Here is a 21076-nt window from a genome sequence, read left to right as displayed (position 1 = left end):
ATACCAACCAGTATTCAAAGTAAAATGCTGTTCGGGACAGCCCTTGTTCATTTATAAACCTGGGTAAATTAGCAGTGGTATGGGTTGTGTTCTGCAAAGCATCTCACACTGCAGTTGCAGTAAGTTTGTAGGGTTGGATGGCCCTTGCTTTCACCTGAATGAAACAAACTGTGCAGCATGTGTCAAACAGCTGAGAGGTCAAATGAGCAGTCCAACCAAGAAAGTGAAAGCTTAAAGCACAACACACACACACATACACACACACACACGCACACAGAAACTCTACACAGAAAGTCTACCATGCAGAGTCATATGTAAACATTTCTAACACTCACTGCGGCAATCATTAGCGAATTCTTCCTTATCTGATTCTGCTGTGGAAAACCAGACAAAACAGTTGAAATATAACTTCATAAGAGCACATCAGACTGTAAACCCAGACTAAGCAGTCAGAAATGCTCCATCACATGAAGAGGGATCTCCATCGCCATGACAACCCTGTCCCTCACCAGCCTGGATACAGCTCTCCGGGAGAGGTGAGCAGTTGACATTGATGGCTCAATTAAAAGACATGCCCAAATGACTGCCATAAATCAGGTGTGCCTACAAGCTCGCAAGTGCTAAAGTGGAGTAATTCATGCAGTTCAGTAGTTCATTCATCAATACACACAAACGCCACACACCATAGCACACTCAAGACATGCTGCACCACGCCAACATTTATCATCTCAGAGGGAAAGTGTAGTAATGGTTTATAGATTATGATATGAAAACCAAAAATGGAACATCATTTCATCTCTGAGGTGAGTGATGTACAGGACCAGGCAAAAGTTTGGACCCCTTTTTTCACTGTTTATTAATTCAGGATAAGACTAAAGACATCAAAACTATAAAAAAACTATGAAAGGTAGGGACCAAAAAGTCTTGAACAAACCAAAATGACCTTTTTTTTCAGTTCTCTTATTCAAACTTGGCAATCTCTGAAGCAACTTCACAGGGAGCCACCTGAGATGATTTTCTAACAGTACTGAAGAAGACATACTGCCACTGAGAACCACTAGTTGGAGGGAATTACAAAAATATTTGTTTTTAAATTCCATTTTGGTATTTTAATGTCAAACATAATCTTCATTAACTTTACTATTTGTATTCATCTTATAAACAAATTCACATTTAAGCATAAGCCTTTAGGCGAAGATGTCTTTAAAATGATGAAAAGTGCGTATTCAGTAAGATGCAAACTTTTGACTGGTAGTGCATGTTAGCCCTGGCCTATATGAACTGCAGAGGAAAAGGAACAGCTACTTTCTAGTGGATTCCATTTGTGTTTTTGGAAACCTACTATATCTTACCTAATCTTTGCTGAATGCTTTAAACATACCAAGAACAGCTTTATGACTTAGTTTTGGATACCTGAAATATTAAATGTCATCAATCATAAAATTCATCACCCAAAATACAGAACAAAATTAATACACATATGCAAATGCTCCACTGCTCTATAAATTAACTAAGTCAGTCAAATGGGTGGCTGACTTTAATTAAATGCATGTATATTCCATGCCAACAAAGGTCCTTTAAAGCAATGTCAGTTTTAGTTGCTTTAAAAACCTTTATTCATTTGTCTTTTTCTTTTTAATATTTGTTAATTGTTAACTGTGTCTCGTCTGGTCTGATTAGTTTGCCATACATGTATACATGTGTGCACTCACCAAGACAAATTATTTGCATGGAAAACATACTTTGTGGAGTGAAACTGATTCTGATTCTTAAGCAACAACAAAAAATGTGAAATGCGTGAAGAACATTTTTAAAGTTCAAAGTACCTCAACATTATGCTACAGGCTTTTAAGGTTTTTCCTACACTCTTAAAAATAAAGGTATCAGAAAGGACTTGACACCATAGAAAAACCACTTTTGGTTCCCTTAAGAATCATTGAGTGAACTTTTGAAAATATATAGCGTGAAGAACCTTTCAAGATATGTGGATCCACATGTATGTAGTTTTACAGACGAACAATGATCATAATTCATTTTAACATGATTATCTTCCATCATCTTTTCATGCCTTATTATTAAACAGGCAGTTTTTGTTACTGTGTCTTTAAGACTGATATATGTAATAATAAGGCTGATATATTCAGTCTGAATGGGCGGGGCTAAACTGCTGTAGACTGAATAGGTGGAAATTTGTACGTAAATGTGCTGGTTTTTATGACATCACAGAAACAATGCATTTAAAACAGTGAACAGTGTGGAATTACATCAGTGTTTAAATACTACATGAAATTTGTTTTTCCGAGATTGTAACACTGCTGCCCTCTACGCTCTAGACTGGGGTTCAATCCCTGCCTAGGTAAGCACCCTACCAATAAGAATCTTTGGGCAAATAATAGTAAAGATGACAAAGAGGGGTCTCTGGAGTATTGCCATGGAAGAACCACTTTTGATTCCCTAAAGAACCTTTAAATATATCCTTAAAAGAACCATTGTGAACCATAGAAATGAGATGTGTAAGTGTGAAGAATTGTTTTGTTTACAGAACCTCCATACAATTCTAAGGTTTTATACCAATTAAATGTTTTTCCCTAAAACGTCCAAGCAAAGAAGCATTTAGGAGGCTTTATATTTAAGAGTGTCTGTAACCTAATGCACATTGTCCCTGAAAACCTTTGAGGAATATTACTATCACAGCACAAAACCATGAGCAAACACCCAACCGCATGCTGCAGTGGCAGAGCGCATCGGTCACGAATCTGCCCTCCCCAAACTCGATTAGCCTAAAGAGGCTCATACCACAATGTACAGTGCCAGCAGCCTCATCTATCATCATTTCACCCACAGCCATCAATCGCACTTTTCATTTCTGCAGAGCAACACAGAGAGAGCAGGCCAGCAGCACATAATAAAGGTACATTAGCTTAACCCAGTTAGACCTACTCAATGAAACAGAGTTCCACTAAATCCAAAGACTGAAACACTGATCTTAAATTGTCTTGTGATGGGAATCAGAGCAGCGTGGCTGGAGACTGCAGTTTGACTGGGCAGTATGCGTTCTTTGTGGAGAAAGTCAGTAGTTTAGATCTACACTACAGATCAAAAGACTTTTCTCAATTCTTAAACTAATATTATGTGTTATGACTGAACATGTATATTGGTACGGTACTAATCATCACACAACTGGCAAAAAGAGAGGTTAAGGTAAGTCTAACTCGAACAAAGGAACAGATAGCAATGAAATAATCTTTTTCCTCATGTCCTGTCAAGACAAAATCACCTGGTGTGCCCCTCTGTTCTATATTCAGCACATTGTTGCTGCCATCTGAGTGATGAGCCCTGGAATCTCACCACTCTGTTTGGCAAAGAAACACATGCCTGGTCCAAGCTAGACTAAGCTGATGGCTTACGAACCTCTAAATCTGGTAAACACCGAAATGGCAGAACCAGCCAAGACAGGACTAGCGCATTATCAAACCTGGCACAGCCAGCATATCAGATTATCCTCCAAAACTCTAATCTACCACAATCTTTCATGTCCATTTCTTTAAATGTTATAAACCATGTTAGCGTATGAGCTAGGTTGCTTTGCACTAAAATAGATTGCCATTCCTCAAGAATACCCCAAAACTTCAGTATCACCAACTTGCAGCCTTCTCTTTAAACCACCAAAATAATTCATCAAGGCTAGGATGATATATAAGAGAATATGAGAATCCAAAGACACTGACTCCAGAATGCAGCCTAAAGAGAGGAAAATGCTCACTCCTTACCTGCGTGACTTTCTCTGTGACATTATGTGTGCGGTCGATGAGCTTGCAGGGGGCAATGATATCCATCTCTCCAGGAGGCAGAGCGATGAGGGGGTCTGGCTTAAAGTCCACAAAGTTGAGGGTGATCTGGGGGATCTTGCTGATGGTGCGGTAGCGCATGAGGTCAGAGTCAGAGGTAGAGTTCAGGATGCTGGACTTGTTGTTCACTGCACCTGAAAAGAGAAGCATTGATCAGAGGGTTGAGGTGATGTTGCTGCTTTACCTAAAGTACAGCTGTACTTTGAAAGCAGTCGTGCTTTATTCATTACCTGCTTTGTTCAGTACTTTCATCCTTTAGTACCTCTGCCTTTCAGTACCTGCCACATTCAGTAGATGTCCTATTCCAGTAATCTGCCTCATTCAGCACATTATATAGTCAAGACCTGTCTCATGCAGCAGTTGCCTCCTTTAAAATCTGCCTCAGTCAGGACCTGTCTCTTCAACACTTGCCTCATTCAATACCTGCTTCAGTCAGTACCTGTCACACCTACTGGCCATTCCTTCATTCAGTACCTTATTCAGTACCTGCTTCATTCAGTACCTACCTTATTCACCACCTGTTCCATTCAGCACTTGCTTCATTCATTATATACCATATTCAGTATGTCTGATTTAACAATTCTCACTCAGTACCTGCCTCATTCCTTCATTTAGCCCATCATCACTGAACAGACACATGCAAGAGACAAAGGGGAGCAGCACAAATTCTGCATCATTAGCCCCTACGGTGACATCAGAGTGTGGCCTAAGTACATTTGTAGCATACTAGTATGTTGAGAAATGATGCACATTGACTGCATTCAGTAGCCACAGGCTGGCATACATAGTGGAAGAGGAGAAGCCATCAGTGGTCGCAGTTGTGGAAAGTTGTCTCACACACCAAGTAAGACTACTAATGCCAAATAGGAGCAAAAAGTTTAGAGCGAGTATGTATGACTTCTGCATTTGCAGGTTTTGTTTTGCTAAACATTCAAACACATGATAAGTTTAATAATAGACAACCATGTGACTCCTTCTCACCGGTGCTGCTGCTGGAGGGTCTGCTGCGGTGTTTGCGGTCCCACTCAGGCCTCATGGCCTCAATGTCATCCACAGATGATGCCCGGCGCATGCTGTGGAAGCTCTCTCGCGAGCGGCTGTGTGTCAGACTGCAGTTGGAGGCCGAAGCGTCTGGGTTGAGCCTCTGCGGTCGGGGCGACGACTGGCCCAGTGGTAGCGTAGAGCGGTGTGAAGGGGTTGATGGGTGTGGCACAGGCTCACTGCTCAGCAGAGTGCGGTGGTCCTCAGGCCACAGCGAGGAGGATGGGGTGGCTGTAGTGGTAGGATGGACCTGCTCGTGTTCAGGGAGGGACAAGAGCTCAGCCAGGGCCAAAGACTCGTGACTGCTGACCGGCCTGGAGCACACAGAGCCAGAAACGCCCACCTCCCCACCGCCTGCCTCAGCGTCGTCCTTCAGAGACAACCTGCTCTTACTGTGGGACTGTAGAAGAGGCAGACGCAGACGGATACGCCGCACTCGATCTGAGAGAGTGAGATAATTAATTAACACAGTTATTAGTCAAAAAGTACTAGTAAGTTCCCATGTTATTTCTTTATAAGAGCAAACACACTACTCAGCTGAGTGGTTTTGTAATAGCTAGTAGTTTGTCCACAGTTAATGAGCATTTAAGCTCTTAATCCCTTAAATAGCCACGTTCTGATACACACTTCCATAACCTAAGAACAGCTTGGCCAGATTGCACTGAAGTTTATGTAATTGCTGAATATTAATTACTTAATATGTAATAAACCTGGAATTTTAAGAGATTAAGAAAAGGATAAACTAAACTCTCAATTAATAGTGCATTCAATGAGTCATTGCAAAGTTCTTAGGGACACAACTTCATAAAATGTTCTGAAATTAATTAAGTCATTGACAGTGTTGGGGTAAATACTCCATTAGAAATGACTAATTACTTCTCTAAAACTATAAACTGGGATTAGTTTACTTAGTACTTCCTCATTGCTCATCACTTATTACTACTCTGTAAAATTATTCAAATATGAATCAACTGTACATAGACGAAAAACAATCGCCTGTTTCAGTACTTATTTAGAAATGAAAAGATAGAGTAATTTTTTAAAGTACAGGTAAATTTACTTTGAACAATACTTATTAAAATATTTGAAATGATATATTTTAAAAAACAAAAAAGTGCATGCAAGAGACAACTAAGCCATTTATGAAGGAAAATTGAGTCAGTGTTGTTTAATGGGATATATATATATATATATATATATGGCATTATGGTATAGTATTACTCCAAAACTAGTCACTGTTAAGCATTTTTTTAATGTTAAGTTAATAGTAAGTAGTATATTAAGGAGGAGTACATGTGGAGCGCCAGGGGAGAGGCAGTCGGTGGTTGAGCTCCTGGTTGGGGTTGCGTAATTTGTCGTCAGTCATGACTTCAAAATTAAGGATGAACATGATCACCGCGCCATCCTCGTTCTTGACTGGTACCACGTCCACCAGGCACAGGAAACATACACCTGAGAAAGAGAGGGAGAGAAAGAGAAAGAGAGAGGGAGAGATGGAGAGAGAGAGAAAGAGAGAGAGAGAGAAAGCAATGTCATTATACAATAATTCAGACAACTATACACTAAAATCATGTTAAATGTGGTTGACAGCTAGAGATGCATTTAATAAAACATTATTCATTATTAGTACTGTAGTAAAAAGTTTATACACTGCTCAAAAAAATAAAGGGAACACTTAAACAACACAATATAACTCCAAGTAAATCAAACTTCTGTGAAATCAAACTGTCAACACTGATTGACAATCAATTTCACATGCTGTTGTGCAAATGGAATAAACAACAGGTGGAAATTATTGGCAGTTAGCAAGACACACTCAATAAAGGAGTGGTTCTGCAGGTGGGGACCACAGACCACTTCTCAGTACCTTTCTGCTTTCTGGCTGATGTTTTGGTCACTTTTGAATGTTGGTGGTGCTTTCACACTCGTCGTAGCATGAGACGGACTCTACAACCCACACAAGTGGCTCAGGTAGTGCAGCTCATCCAGGATGGCACATCAATGCGAGCTGTGGCAAGAAGGTTTGCTGTGTCTGTCAGCATTTCAGTGTCCAGAGGCTGGAGGCGCTACCAGGAGACAGGCCAGTACACCAGGAGACGTGGAGGAGGCCGTAGGAGGGCAACAACCCAGCAGCAGGACCACTACCTCCGCCTTTGTGCAAGGAGGAACAGGAGGAGCACTGCCAGAATGACCTCCAGCAGGCCACAAATGTGCATGTGTCTGCACAAACGGTTAGAAACCAACTCCATGAGGATGGTATGAGGGCCCGACCTCCACAGATGGGGGTTGTGCTCACAGCCCAACACTGTGCAGGACGCTTGGCATTTGCCAGAGAACACCAGGATTGGCAAATTCACCACTGGCGCCCTGTGCTCTTCACAGATGAAAGCAGGTTCACACCGAGCACATGTGACAGACGTGACAGAGTCTGGAGACACCGTGGAGAGCGATCTGCTGCCTGCAACATCCTTCAGTATGACCAGTTTGGCAGTGGGTCAGTAATGGTGTGGAGTGGCATTTCTTTGGAGGGCCACACAGCCCTCCATGTGCTTGCCAGAGGTAGCCTGACTGCCATTAGGTACCAAGATGAGATCCTCAGACCCCTTGTGAGACCATATGCTGGTGCGGTTGGCCCTGGGTTCCTCCTAATGCAGGACAATGCTAGACCTCATGTGGCTGGAGTGTGTCAGCAGTTCCTGCAAGATGAAGTCATTGAAGCTATGGACTGGCCCGTCTGTTCCCCAGACCTGAATCCGACTGAGCACATCTGAGACATCATGTCTCGCTCCATCCACCAACGCCACGTTGCACCACAGACTGTCCAGGAGTTGGCAGATGCTTTAGTCCAGGTCTGGGAGGAGATCCCCTAGGAGACCATCCGCCACCTCATCAGGAGTATGCCCAGGTGTTGTAGGGAGGTCATACAGGCACATGGAGGCCACACACAATACTGAGCCTCATTTTGACTTGTTTTAAGGACATTACATGAAAGTTGGATCAGCCTGTAGTGTGTTTTTCCACTTTAATTTTGTGTGTGACTCCAAATCCAGGCCTCCATTGGTTAATAAATTTGATTTCCATTGATGATTTTTTGTGTGATTTTGTTGTCAGCACATTCAACTTTGTACAGAACAAAGTATTCAATGAGAATATTTCATTCATTCAGATCTAGGATGTGTTATTTGAGTGTTCCCTTTATTTTTTTGAGCAGTGTATTTTCCTACATTCGGCAACTAAAGCTACATAGAAAGCACACATTCAAGAACAAAAAACTGACATTTGGCGCTTTTTTGGCTGCAAAACTTAGTGTTGTCACATACTTATGAAATACAGTGCAGTAACAGTAAAGAACTGAATGAAAGCATTCTACCTTGGTTGCTGAAGGGATAAAAACTTGTGAATTAAACTTTGTGATCAACACTTTTATTTAATTTAATGTAATTTTTGGTTTCCTGTGTGTGTATACAGCACTCTGCATAGTTTTTTGGCACCTTAAAAAAAAAAAAAAAGGTTGGACTTCCTTTTGCCTTCAGAACTGCCTTAGTTCTTCGTGACATACTTTCAACAAGGTGTTGGAAACGTTCTTCAGAGATTTTGGTTGGTTATTTGAGTTACTGCTGCCTTTCTATCATCTCGAACCAGTCTGCCCATTCTCCTCTGACCTCTCACATCAACGAGGCATTTTCGTCCACAAAACTGCTGCTCACTGGATATCTTCTCTTTTTTGGACCGTTCTCTGTGAACCCTGGAGATGGTTGTGAGTGAAAATCCCAGTAGATCAGCAGTTTCTGAGATACTCAGACCAGCCAGTCTGGCACCAACAACCATGCCACGTTCAAAGTCACTTAAATCCCCTATCTTCCCCATTCTGATGCTCGGTCTGCACTTTAGCAAGGTCTTGACCACCTCTACATGCCTAAATGCATTGAGTTGCAGGCATGTGATTGGTGATTAGCTATTTGCATTAACAAGCAATTGAACAGTACCTAATAAAGTGGTCAGCGAGTGTGTGTGTGTGTGTCTGTGTGTATATATATATATATATATATATATATATATATATATATATATATATATGCATAGTATGTTTGCTGCATTAATGTTTTTTTGTAATTATTCTAATGTTATTTGGTGCTAGTTTCGGGCTACTGTCTTTCTTGCAATGCTAACCTGCATCTACAAGAATAATCTGCATTTGTGTATGGTATGAAAACTGATAATATACACCGGTATGACGTTTTATGAAATTCTTGCGGCGCTCATGTGTAATTATCAACCTAAGGGAAGGAAGAGTTTCATGTTATTGACCTAAAATGGTCCTATTTATTTCTAACCTGATGTTTCTTGTTTGTTGTTTTCCTCTTAGCTTTGTCTGTTCCTGGCATAATGCCATGTCTCAGATTAGCTTGCCCACTTGTGTTTTGATCCCTACCTCTCCCTCTGTTTATGACTGCTGGGAAAAAAGTTACACATGCTTTTCTGTATGATGAAGACAAATGGCAGGCATTTATCCTCATCATACTAACAGTAATATTACTTTTTAAATTTTTATCCATAATCAAAAATGGAAAATTTTTCTTATCGTGTTGCTACAATCAGCAGTCTTACGCTACAATTAGTAGTCTCATGTGACCAAAAGACTTTTTAATTTAGGTGATGATAAGTGATAAACACCCACATAGTTGGATCAATGTGAAAAAGTCTTCAGATTAGTGCTGAAGCAAAAGCTCAAAGTGGGTTAAATAAATAAATAAATAGTATACAATGAATGCATTATATTCAATTCTTTTTCACAGATCATCTCAAAGATCAAGCTCATGTACTATTATATATTTAATATTATATACAGCTCTAACCATTTATAACTAATATACCATCAATGAAAACCATTTATTAACACAAAATACACACCAGACAAATCCCTCCTGAACCAATCAGGTTGCCTCCTATGTTAAATATGCACAGACTCAAAGTAATAAGTTCGTATGAGGTCTATACAACATTATGTTAAAGATTACTACACAGTTCAAAACTTGTAGTGCCAGAGTTAAAAAAAAAAAAAAAACAGAGCATAAGAGTATTCTGAGCATAAGATATGCTGCTGCCTTCTCTCTCTTACCTTCAGTGAGGAGAAAAGAGAATGAATGATCTGGTAGTACACGCTCTCACGAGACTGACAGAATGACAGTCATTCTAATCAATGGACAGAGTTAGATGGAGAGGGAGAGACAGAGAGAGAGGGAGAGAGAGGGCTGACGGCTGACAGGAGATTGGCCCACTGTATAATCCCAGCTGTGGCAGAACTAGGGGGAACAAGGCAGGGATTACAGGTCCCCTAACACCATCTGGCTCTGTGTGTGTGCGCGGATGTTCCATATAAAGTACGGAGCAGCCTGCATATAAACCTCATCATATATGAGCGTGCAGTGCATAATATCATACATCAACTCAGTCATTAATAGAACATTAACCCAGTACACCAGGGCCTGCCGGCAGGCACAAGGTTCTATTACACACTTCTATAACTTAAGAACAGGTCAACCAGTTTGCACTGAAGTCCCTGTTGTAGCTGAATAATAAGTCTTAACAATAACAAGGCTAACAATATTCCGGTCGGACAGTAGCACCGCTCTTACTGGTAAAACCTGGGGTGGCGGTATTTGCATATTCACCAACAACAACTGGTGTAACAACGCAGTGAAAATCTGAGCAGAGTCACTGCTCTTCTGATGTGGAGCTACTGACTGTAAAATGTAGGCCTGTTTATATGCCCAGGCAATTCAATATAATCATCATTATAGCTATGTATACTGCCCCCAGCGCGAACACTAGAGAAGCCTTGAATGTTCTCTACCATTCCATCAGTGAACTGCAGTCTACATATCCGGAAGGAGTTTTCATTGTGGTGGGGGACTTTAATTGGGCCAATCGGAAAACTGTACTTCCCCACTTTCATCAGTATGTGAACTTTGCAACCAGAGGAAAGAACACACTAGATCTGGCATACAGTAACATCAAAAAGGCATTCAAGGCAGCACCCCGGCCCCACCTTGGCTCCTCAGACCATCTCTCTGTGATGCTAATTCCAGCATACAAGCCACCATGAGGCAGGTGAGGGTCTGCCCTGCAGGAGCAATGGAAAGACTACAAGACTGAATCGAGTGCACAGACTGGGAAATGTTCAAGGCAGCAGCCACTGAAAATCATCACACACAGGTGGATGAGTACACTGTGTCTGTCTCTGCATACATCCAGAAGTGCAAGGAGGACGTGAGTGTGATTAAAAACATCTTCACAAGGTCCAACAAGAAACCTTGGATGACCAATGAGGTACGTGCAAGGCTGAAAGCACGAAACACCGCTTTCAAATCCGGTGATGTGGTGGCACTCAGAACACAGAGAGTAAATCGAAACCGGGCCATAAGAGTCGCAAAGCATGCTCATGGTCAAAAAGTGCAAGATTGTGCCAATCAGCTGGCTGGGGTTATCACGGACATCTTCAACACCTCGCTGAAACAGGCTGTCATACCAACATGCCTAAAGACTGCCACAATCATACTGGTGCCCACAATCTCCTCCCTCAATGATTACCGCCCTGTAGCACTCACCCCCATCATGATGAAGTGTTTCATGAGGCTGGTAAAAGACCACATTACCTCCAAACTCCCTCCCACACCCGTACCAGTTCGCGTAACACCCTAATCGATCCACAGAGCATGCCATCTCCTCTGAGAAAATGAGAATCATGTACAATTTACAGCTCTTTAATGTTAGAAAAAACTTTCTGATATTGCAATTTACAGAGGGATTAATGTGGAAGTGATCTTGTCATCAAGATAATAACCTTTCTCTTTTACTATCACTGTGGTGAGTGGATATTACATTGTACTAATACCACATAATACCCTGCTTTACAATAAGCGTCTTAAGAGTAGTTCGTGCTGCAAAACAAGCCTTTTGTTTAATACAGTGGTCCTCAAAGTATGATATGCATAGCGGTCCCAGGTGGTACACCAGTAGCTACTTAGGGTCCATAACATTCTTGAGCTTTCACACCTCTTCTAGAAATAGAACATATGATGGAAAATTAGCACTAACTAAAACAAGTATTTAACAACTTTATTAAGGAATGGACATCAATGATGCCAGCTGTAATAGGCTTCATAAGAGCTATTTTTATTTTTAAATAAATAATTACCATAAAATAATATTTTATTATAATTTAAGGGTTTACAACATTTTATTGGCTTAGTCACTCCAGTTGCTCCTGATGGAAATTGTTTTATTTTCATCTATTTTGTAGTTTTATATTATTCATTGTTAGACAAAATCTATACCCTGTTCTCATGGTTTGAACAATAACTGCATTTTATGACAGGAGTAGACCACTTGGTTTACGGCAACAACTATGGTCGTTTTATGACAGTATGGTTTTTATGACTCTCTTGCAGGTGGGGACATTTAGAGTTAAAAGCCCTAGGTCCAACATGCTCTTTCAGACTAGGCTTGGTGGCAGACTGGATAGAGCTCTTCAAATAAAACCTAACCCTGGTCTCCTGACTCTCTCTGTCTGCGGCAAAATCTAAGATTTACATCACTCCTGATTACATTTAAAATCACTGCTTAAATCATTTGAATAGCTTGCCTGATTGTCTGTACAGCTGATCAGCTGTACTAATTGCACTGTAAAAAAACACATTCTAGATATAATCTTTCAGGGGATCTTCAGCTTTTCTTCATAAAGAGGTTTGTTTAGGTGTCAGGTACTGTAAAATAGATGTTCTACAGGAATCAAGGTTGGGTTATAGATAGAAGTTATGAAATAACAAAAGTTTTATAGGAGGAGCAGGCCTGAATGTCTTCCCACTTCATAACTAACTCCCTGCAAACTCCCTTCTGTTTCTGATGAAAAAGCTTTTGTACCCTACGACTTCTCCATCTCTTCCCTGATCCTCATTTCTACCTCTCAGTCCTCCCTCTTGTATCAAGGGCCTTTTAGGCAGAAGCAGACGCCACCTAGAACTCTTCCGCAAGTTGTGAAAAGACACTTTAAGTTAAACATTAATGTCTTTCACGGCATCTACATGCTATTAAAGGGTGGAATAGTAAATAAACACCATCTTAAGCCTATTGATTAGTATATATGAGCTCTTCCCAAAAGTCTTTGTACTTCACATAGTTCATTATGTTTATTTAGTGATAAATTGCTCCTGGAGAACCACTGAACTCTAGTCCAGCACAGCTGGGTGATTTCCCTGCTCAGACATCCTTGATTCATCTCATCTGTTAAAAAAGTTGGGCAGAATACTTCGAAATAGTAGATGGACGATGGTAGATGGACGATGGAATAGTAGTGGATGAACACTGAATACACTGTCCTAAATGTATTCAGTAATGTATTCTACTACAATACATAAAACGTAACATGTTCAGAATACATTCAGAACACGTATTGGTGAGGCATATGAGAAAAACTTCTTCTTTCGGCTGCTCCCTTTAGGGGTCGCCACAGCGGATCATCTGCCTCCATCTTGCTCTATCTACTGCCTCCTCTACTTTTACACCAACCATCTCCATGTCCACCTTCACTACATCCATAAATCTTCTCTGAGGTCTACCTCTTCTCCTTCTACCCAGCAGCTCCATCTCCAACATTCTTTGACCAATATATCCACTATTCCTCCTCAACACATGTCCAAACCATCTCAACCTGGCCCCTCCGGCTTTATCTTCTGGTAACGGTCCCAAGCCCGGATAAATGGTGAGGGTTGCATCAGGAAGGGCATCCGGCGTAAAACTTGTGCCAAAACTATCATGCAGATCATACATATGATTGCATATGGGAAACATTTTTTATTTAATTCATTGTTCCTTGTTGTTACCGGTTGGCAGTTTTCTTTATCTAACTCTTCTGTGAATATGTTTCATGTTCACTTCTAATTCAAATGAAGATACAAAATCCCCAACATTATTTTTCACTCCCTGCTTTCACTCCCTTTCACTCCCTGCTTCAGTCTACTGCTGCTCCCACCACTCCCATAATCCCAATGCTGCTCCCATGATGGATAGTGCACATGAACTAAGCAAAAACATATTGCTACATCTCAATAATAAAACGGAACTATTACATGGGTAGCTATTTGATTTTCAGTTAATGGTATACATGTAACTTGCCATGAAACAAATGAGTCCAGTACAACACTGACTAAGCTACATGAACATTGATGTATTGAGGATACTGTTCAGTTCCAACATCCCACAAAAGAGTTCAGTAACACTGAGATTAATAAATGATCATCACACTGATTTATCAGTCTACTTAGGTATTAGCAGGAACAATAGTATTTGAAACGAAGTTCTTAACATGCTGTAGACTGATTTTAATATCCAATGAAAAAGCACATATGATTCTAAAGATGGTTTTTATATAAAGATAGTATATATTTTTACATTTAGTGGGTAAGTATTCTAAAACTATCACTTTAAAAGGCAAATGTATTCTGAACATTATGCCTGCACTGAAAATGGATACTTAATTTCTGTATTCCTTCATATCTCAACCCTGTCTGTTAATTGTCACATTTAGTAGGTGTGTTTAAGCTGGAGAATTAGTACACTGTGCCCTCCAGGACTGAAGTTAATCTTCACTCCTCTGGGTGGCTCATCAAGAATCTAGCCAATGCATTAGCTATTATAATAGAAATGGCAGTTAGCATTCTCCTTCTAGTGTGTTGAGCTGTACAGTGACATTAGCAGCAGTTTCAAAAAGTGATCTTCACCCTCCCAGCTTGTTAGTATCATCTGACATGGGGAAAACTAAATCTAAATCCACTTAATTGTGGAGAAAAACAAATAAATGAATAAAATATGAAAAAAATCAATGAAAGAATTAAGGACCTTTTCCTGAATTTGTCATAATCTTTCATTAAAAGAAAACAGGTAAATATTTTAAAATAAAAGTAACATCCAAAACTTCCTGGATCGGGGGCCTTGTCATGGCGGAAGGGCTTGTGTGGTCTAAGGATCTTCAGAGCTAAGTTGTCAGGAGCAATATATTCCTGGTAGGGTCCCCCAGGGTGAACATGTCTGGAGTGAAGACCCAGACTAATTCGATTCAAAAACCTTTCATGATAAATGGACACAGACAATCGCGTTGTGGCCTAGGCCCCTGCAGGAGAAACTGACTCTTGGTACATGGAATGTAACCTCACCGGAGGGCCCGAGCTTGTTCGTGAAGTTTAGAGGCACCAACTTGATATAGTTGAGTTCACCTCCACCCACAATGTTGGCTCTGGAATCAAACTCCTGGATAGGAGGGGCTTGCATAGGGTAAGAGGTGCCAGGTAGGTGTTGGTGATACTCATGAGTCCCTGGATGGCAGCCATGCAGTTGGAGTTTGTCCTGGTGGACTAGAGGGTTGCCTCAATGCGAATTTAAAATCACAGAGAAGAAAACTCTCACAGTTGTGTGTGCTTATGCACCAAACAACAGGTCAGAGTATTCTGCCTTCTTGGAGCAAGTGGGCGGGGTTCTGGAAAGGGTACTGTCTACTGACTCCATAGTCCTACTGGGAGACTTCAATGCTCACGTTGGCAATGACTGCGAGACCTGGAGACGCATGATTGGGAAGAACGGCCTGCTTGATCTAAACTAAAATGGTGAATTGTTATTGGACATCTGTGCCAGGCATGGATTGCCCATAACAAACGGCAAGTTCGAACACAAGGATGTTCATAAGTGTACATGGTACCAGAGCTCCTTGGCTCAAAGGTCAATTATTGACTTTGTTGTCATTTCATCTGACTTGGGAATGCATGTTCTGAACACTTGGGTGAAGAGAGGTTCTGAGGTGTCAACTGATCACCATCTGGTGGTGAGTTAGATCAGATGGCAGGGAAGACTGATTGGCAGACCCAGTAGACCTAAGCAAATAGTGAGGGTGTGCTGGGAACGACTGTTGGAGGCCCCTGTTTCGAAATGATTTCAACTCCCACCTCTGGGAGAGCTTTCCTCATGTCCTGGAGGAGGTAGGAGACATGGAGTCTGAATGGACCCTGTTCAAAACCTCCACTGTGGAAGCCGCCAGACATAGCTGTGGTCAAAAGCTTGTGGGTACTTCTCAGGGTGGTTACCCATGAATCCCCTGGTGGACACTGGTGCTAAGGGAGGCCTTCAAGCTGGAGAAAGAGGCCTTTCGAGACTGGATGGCCTGAAGGACTCCCGACTCAGCAGATAGGTACCAAAAGGCAAAAAAGGTGGCAGCCACAATGGTGACAGGAGCAAAATCCAGGGCATGGGAGGAGTTTGGGGAAGCCATGGAAAAAGACTTTTGGTCAGCCTCAAGGAGGTTCTGGACAAGTGTCCAGTGATTTAGGAGCAGTCAGGGTGTATGCACCCAAGCTGTATTTGGCAAGGGTGGAGAAACTCTGACTCCAAATGAGGATATTGTCAGTTGGTGGAAGGAGCACTTTGAGGAACTCCTTAATCCAGGAGACATGCCTCCCTCACAGTAGTCAGAGCCAGAGGCTTTTGGCGTGTCAAGCTCCATTTCCCTGGTGTAGGTCACTGAGGTAGTTGACAAGCTCCTCAGTGGCAAGGCACCGGGGGTGCATGAGATTCGTCCAAAGATGCTTAAGGCTCTGGATATTGTGGCTGCTGTCATGGCTAACATGCCTCGGCAATATTGCATGGACCTCAGGAGCCCTTGGACTGGCAGACTGGGGTGGTGGTCCCTATTTTTAAAAAGGGGACCAGAGGGTGTGCGCCAACTGTTAGGGTATCACACTGCTCAGCCTATCTAGGAAAGTCTACGCCAGGGTGCAGGAAAGGAGACTTTGACCAATAGTTGAACCTCAGATTGAGGAGGAACAATTTGAATTCCATCCCATCCTAAACCAGCTTTTCAGCCTCTCACAAATTGTTGAGGGGGCATGGGAGTTTGCCAACACAGTCTACATGTGTTCTGTGGATTTGGAGAAGGCTTATGAGCGGCTACTCCTCTGCATTGAGAGGAGCCAGCTGAGTGGTTCAGGCATCTAATCCGAATGCCTCCTGGACGCCTCACGGTAGGGGTGTACCAGGCACGGCCTACCGGGACAAGACCCTGGAGTCGGTCCTAGGATCCGCTGGAGGGATTATATCTCCAAGTTGGCCTGTGAACAGTTTGGGGTTCTCGGGAATGAGCTGGAGGTAGTTGCGGGGGACAGGGTCATCTGAATTTCTCTGCTGTCTCAACAGCTACTGCAACTCTATCTGGACTAAGCGGTTAACGATGATGATGATGATGATGATCTAAAACTGGAGTAGAAAGACAATGCATTAAAGCTCACTCTATTGGAGGTGCAAACATCAGTGCCAAGTGCTGCACAGTTTCTCAGCCACTCAGTATTTTACCATAACCAGATTCAATTAAAGCCATATTGAGACTCCGGAAAGCCACAGTAGGTCACGCTGCTTGATATTTTCACAAAAAAACACATAAATAATTTTAGACAAACAGAAAAATACTAAGGGTACATTACGTCAGCTTGTGCTATCATCCTAGCCCTTTCCAGCTCATATCTTTCAGTTTGAAAACAGCCAGTTTGTGAAGAGGTAGTAAACTGATGCCAAATGCAATATGTAATGTTGTAAGTTTTCTTTTATTCAAGTTATATGAGTAGAGTGTAAAAATGAATGTGAACCCAGTTAATTGTCTCGCCTCTAGCAGTTCTACAGCAGTGTTCTGCTACATGACATCTGGTGTGCAGTGGCTTTAAAACAAAAAGAAACACTTTAGTAGTACAAAAATAGCAACTTATTTTCCTTTTTAAACTACATGTCCTGTGTCCTGACGAAACTCATAATCCCCTGGTGAAAACACACACATACACGTACGTACATGCACTCTCTCTCCCACACAAGCACACACATATACACACACATGTATACACGAGCAGTGGAGGATTAAAATCAGTGTGGAGGGATTTGACTTCAATTTATTATGCTTCCTGTTTTTTTCCCCACTCCACTTTAAAAGACTGATCCACTCTAAGATGAGTGCTGCATTCTCAATCCCTGGAACACTCGTATGCGTCCCTCCATGTATTTGCGGTGTTTGGGGTCAAATGCACACACACATTCCCACGTGTGTGTCCTGGTTTATCTGCTGGTCTGGAACACCGCATAAGCTGGAAAGCACAGAGCCCTTCTGACCCCTAGACTAATCTCTAATGTTCAGAGACAATATCTTACTGAATCAATCTAAATGTTCAACATGATGGAATTCAATACAGAGCAGAGGTCAGGAGAAGCAGCCTGAAATATAAAAAGATGGAAAATATAGTTGTTTTAATACAACCCATGGATCATGTTTCTCAATAAATATGACCTGCCTAGAAATGGACTGTTTTTTTGGTTGATGTGATGTTTTGATTGAAATTCTATTTTCAAATGACCTTGTTTATTTAGGCTATTGTCAACTTTGAGAAGATTTTCTATAACAGAATTCCAGAAATACATATGAAAGGCAAACTGACACATTGGATCATTTGTACATAATTCACCTGATTAGTTTCGTCAAATTGAAAAACTAAGTAAGTTAAAACATTTTTATGAAGCACACTGGTCACTTTAATAGGTATACTGTTCAATTGCTTGTTAACACAAATAGCTAATCACGTGGCTGCAACTCAATGCATTTAGGCATGTAGGTCAAGACAACTTGCTGAAGTGCAGACTGAGCATCAGATGGGGAAGAGAGGTGATTTAAGTGACTTTAAGCATGGCATGGTTGTTGGTGCCAGACGGGCTGGTCTGAGTATTTCAGAAACTGCTGATCTACTGGGATTTTCACACACAGCCATCTCTAGGGTTTACAGAGAACGGCCCAAAAAAGAGGAAATATCCAGTGAGCGGCAGTTGTGTGGACGAAAATGCCTTGTTGATGTGAGAGGTCAGAGGAGAATGGGCAGACTGGTTCGAGATGATAGAAAGGCAACAGTAACTCAAATAACCAACCAAAATCTCTGAGGAATGTTTCCAACACCTTGTTGAAAGTATGCCATGAAGAATTAAATCAGTTCTGAAGGCGAAAGGGGGTCCAATCTTTTACTAGCAAGGTGTATGTAATAAAGTGGCCAGTGAGTGTATAGTACCAAAAGACCTGGTCAGAATCTAGAAAAAGTATCTGAAATTCTGGCCAACACAAGCAAAAAACAGCTGAAATGAAAAAAAATATAAATAAACTATCATGAAGTGTCAACACCCAAGTTTATAAATTTTGGTAAAGAAAGTTACAAACAGTGATTTTCCTTTGCTTAATATGGAAAAGTTTATGGCAAAAAAAAACTCACAAATGAAAGCGTCAAGGTGCAAACCATAAGTAAAAAAATGACTAATTCACTGCCTTGGATGACCAACTGTTCTCAAGTTGTTGTCAAGAATGCTAGATATAATTGCACATTTTATTGCCTAAGTAGAAAAGGGTAAATCACTGCATTGTATGTAAACTGTTTTTTGTATGTGAATTGTATTTCAGGTTTTGTAAAAAACAAAGAATAATCAGACCACATGGTACATTGTTATTACAGCCATGTGTCTTAAAATAACAACATTACATGCATTATTATAATTACACTGTTGCTCTATTTCTGAATGGAGTAATGACAGTTCTAACAAAATGAATGAATGTACTCAGTCTATAATGTTTTAATTTAAACTAGAGCAACAACAGCTCCACATTGTACTCAGGGCCTCCCTTTAATCTATAGGATTACAAAGGCTGTACCAGATTACATCTGAACTTTTCCCAGCATGATATATGTTAGGTATTTGTGTGTTTTCCCTCTCTGAAGAAATGGGTAGCAAATAATCCAGGAACATCTTATTAAAACTTGGATAAAAAAGGATGATAGTGGATTTGAAAGGATGTAAACATGAATCCAGATGTCCTGGACTAATTTATAGCTTCATTAATTAAGATGCGTCCACCTCTTTCTGATGCTGCTTTTAAACAACAAATATGCAATCAAGATTAGGGCATGAGTAATCCAGAAGTGAAAGTTCATGGAGAGAGAAAACCAAGGATGCTTCTTTGCTCCATTCTTTACACCTCTGCTACAGTCTGAGGAATTTCTCAGATTTAATTGTTTAATTCTTAAACATCCCAAAAAATTGTTAAACATCCCAAAGGTACTGGATGGAGCTTCATCACTCCAGGAAACACAATTCCACTGCTCCACAGCCCAGTTTCAGGGGCCTTTATACTCCTCTAGCTGATGCTTTGCGTTGGAAATGGAGAACTTCATGTGCTGCTGCTCCAGAGCACTACATTCTGTTGTCAGTGCCGTCGATGGAGAATACACGAGTTCTGTTCATGCAGGTGAACACCTGTGTCAGTAATGGGTGTACTTTCAAGTAGCTGAATTCATTAATTTAAAGGGCTGTCTGGCTGAGGCTGCTGAGATAGGCTCCAGCCCCCCCATCCCCCCCAAAAAAGCTCTGAGGGACATGTTGCTTAGTAAATGTGTGTGTGTGTGTGTGTATGTATGTATGTGTGTGTGTGTGTGTGTGTGTGTGTGTGTGTGTGTGTGTGTGTGTGTGTGTGTGTTTGTGTCTGGCTGAGTTTTTGGTGGACATAAATGATTCCCAACTTTGGTCCTGGACACCCTCTATCCTCTATGCATTTTAATGTTTTCCCTGCTCTGTCACTTCGATTCATTAACAAGCCCTTCCAGAGTTTAAATGGGTATTTAAAAGTAGGAAAAGCACAGTGGGATTCCTATTCACAGTGAATTTAACTCTTTAATGTGGGAGAGATGCTGCCCTCTAGTGAAAGAATGTGGACAGGACAGCAGGATACTCATTGAGTGGCTCATCAAAAGAAAAAATGCATGTTTTGAGATATTTCTGTCAGAATGTGCTGGCTTTACAATGCAATGAAAAAAAAAACATAAATAATGACTATAACTCACTTGCTGTATCTGAAACCTAAAAGCTGCTTTTATGATTGACACACATTCTCTCAGCCACAAAATCCTTGCCATGTCCTGAACCTTGATGACGCCACAATGAAAAATTCCCAAAGAACACAACAAGACCTTTTATTACAGACATCCATCAAAGTAATGCCCTCTCTATCACGCTACTGGTTTATGAGCTATCTGACATCTTTGGATAACATTTCTGCTACGTTGACATTTTCCAAG

The 21076-nt window shown here is 41.2% G+C and overlaps 1 protein-coding gene across 1 annotated transcript in view; it reads right to left on the bottom strand.

Moving 5' to 3' along the window:
• Positions 1-21076, bottom strand: part of kcnh2b (potassium voltage-gated channel, subfamily H (eag-related), member 2b) — a 302801-nt gene that overhangs the window by 127230 nt on the left and 154495 nt on the right. Inside the window, exons 3-5 of the mRNA XM_017712338.2 lie at positions 6183-6341; positions 4830-5330; positions 3771-3982 (exon numbers count right to left, since the gene is read on the bottom strand). Of these exons, the coding sequence (XP_017567827.2) occupies positions 3771-3982; positions 4830-5330; positions 6183-6341 (872 nt within the window). The remainder of the gene's footprint in view (positions 1-3770; positions 3983-4829; positions 5331-6182; positions 6342-21076) is intronic.

This window comes from Pygocentrus nattereri, chromosome 3 (genome assembly GCF_015220715.1).
Source record: "Pygocentrus nattereri isolate fPygNat1 chromosome 3, fPygNat1.pri, whole genome shotgun sequence".
In the NCBI taxonomy this organism is placed as follows: domain Eukaryota; kingdom Metazoa; phylum Chordata; class Actinopteri; order Characiformes; family Serrasalmidae; genus Pygocentrus; species Pygocentrus nattereri.
Note: the sequence above shows the minus strand (reverse complement) of the source record. Positions and strands in the feature narration are given on the sequence as shown.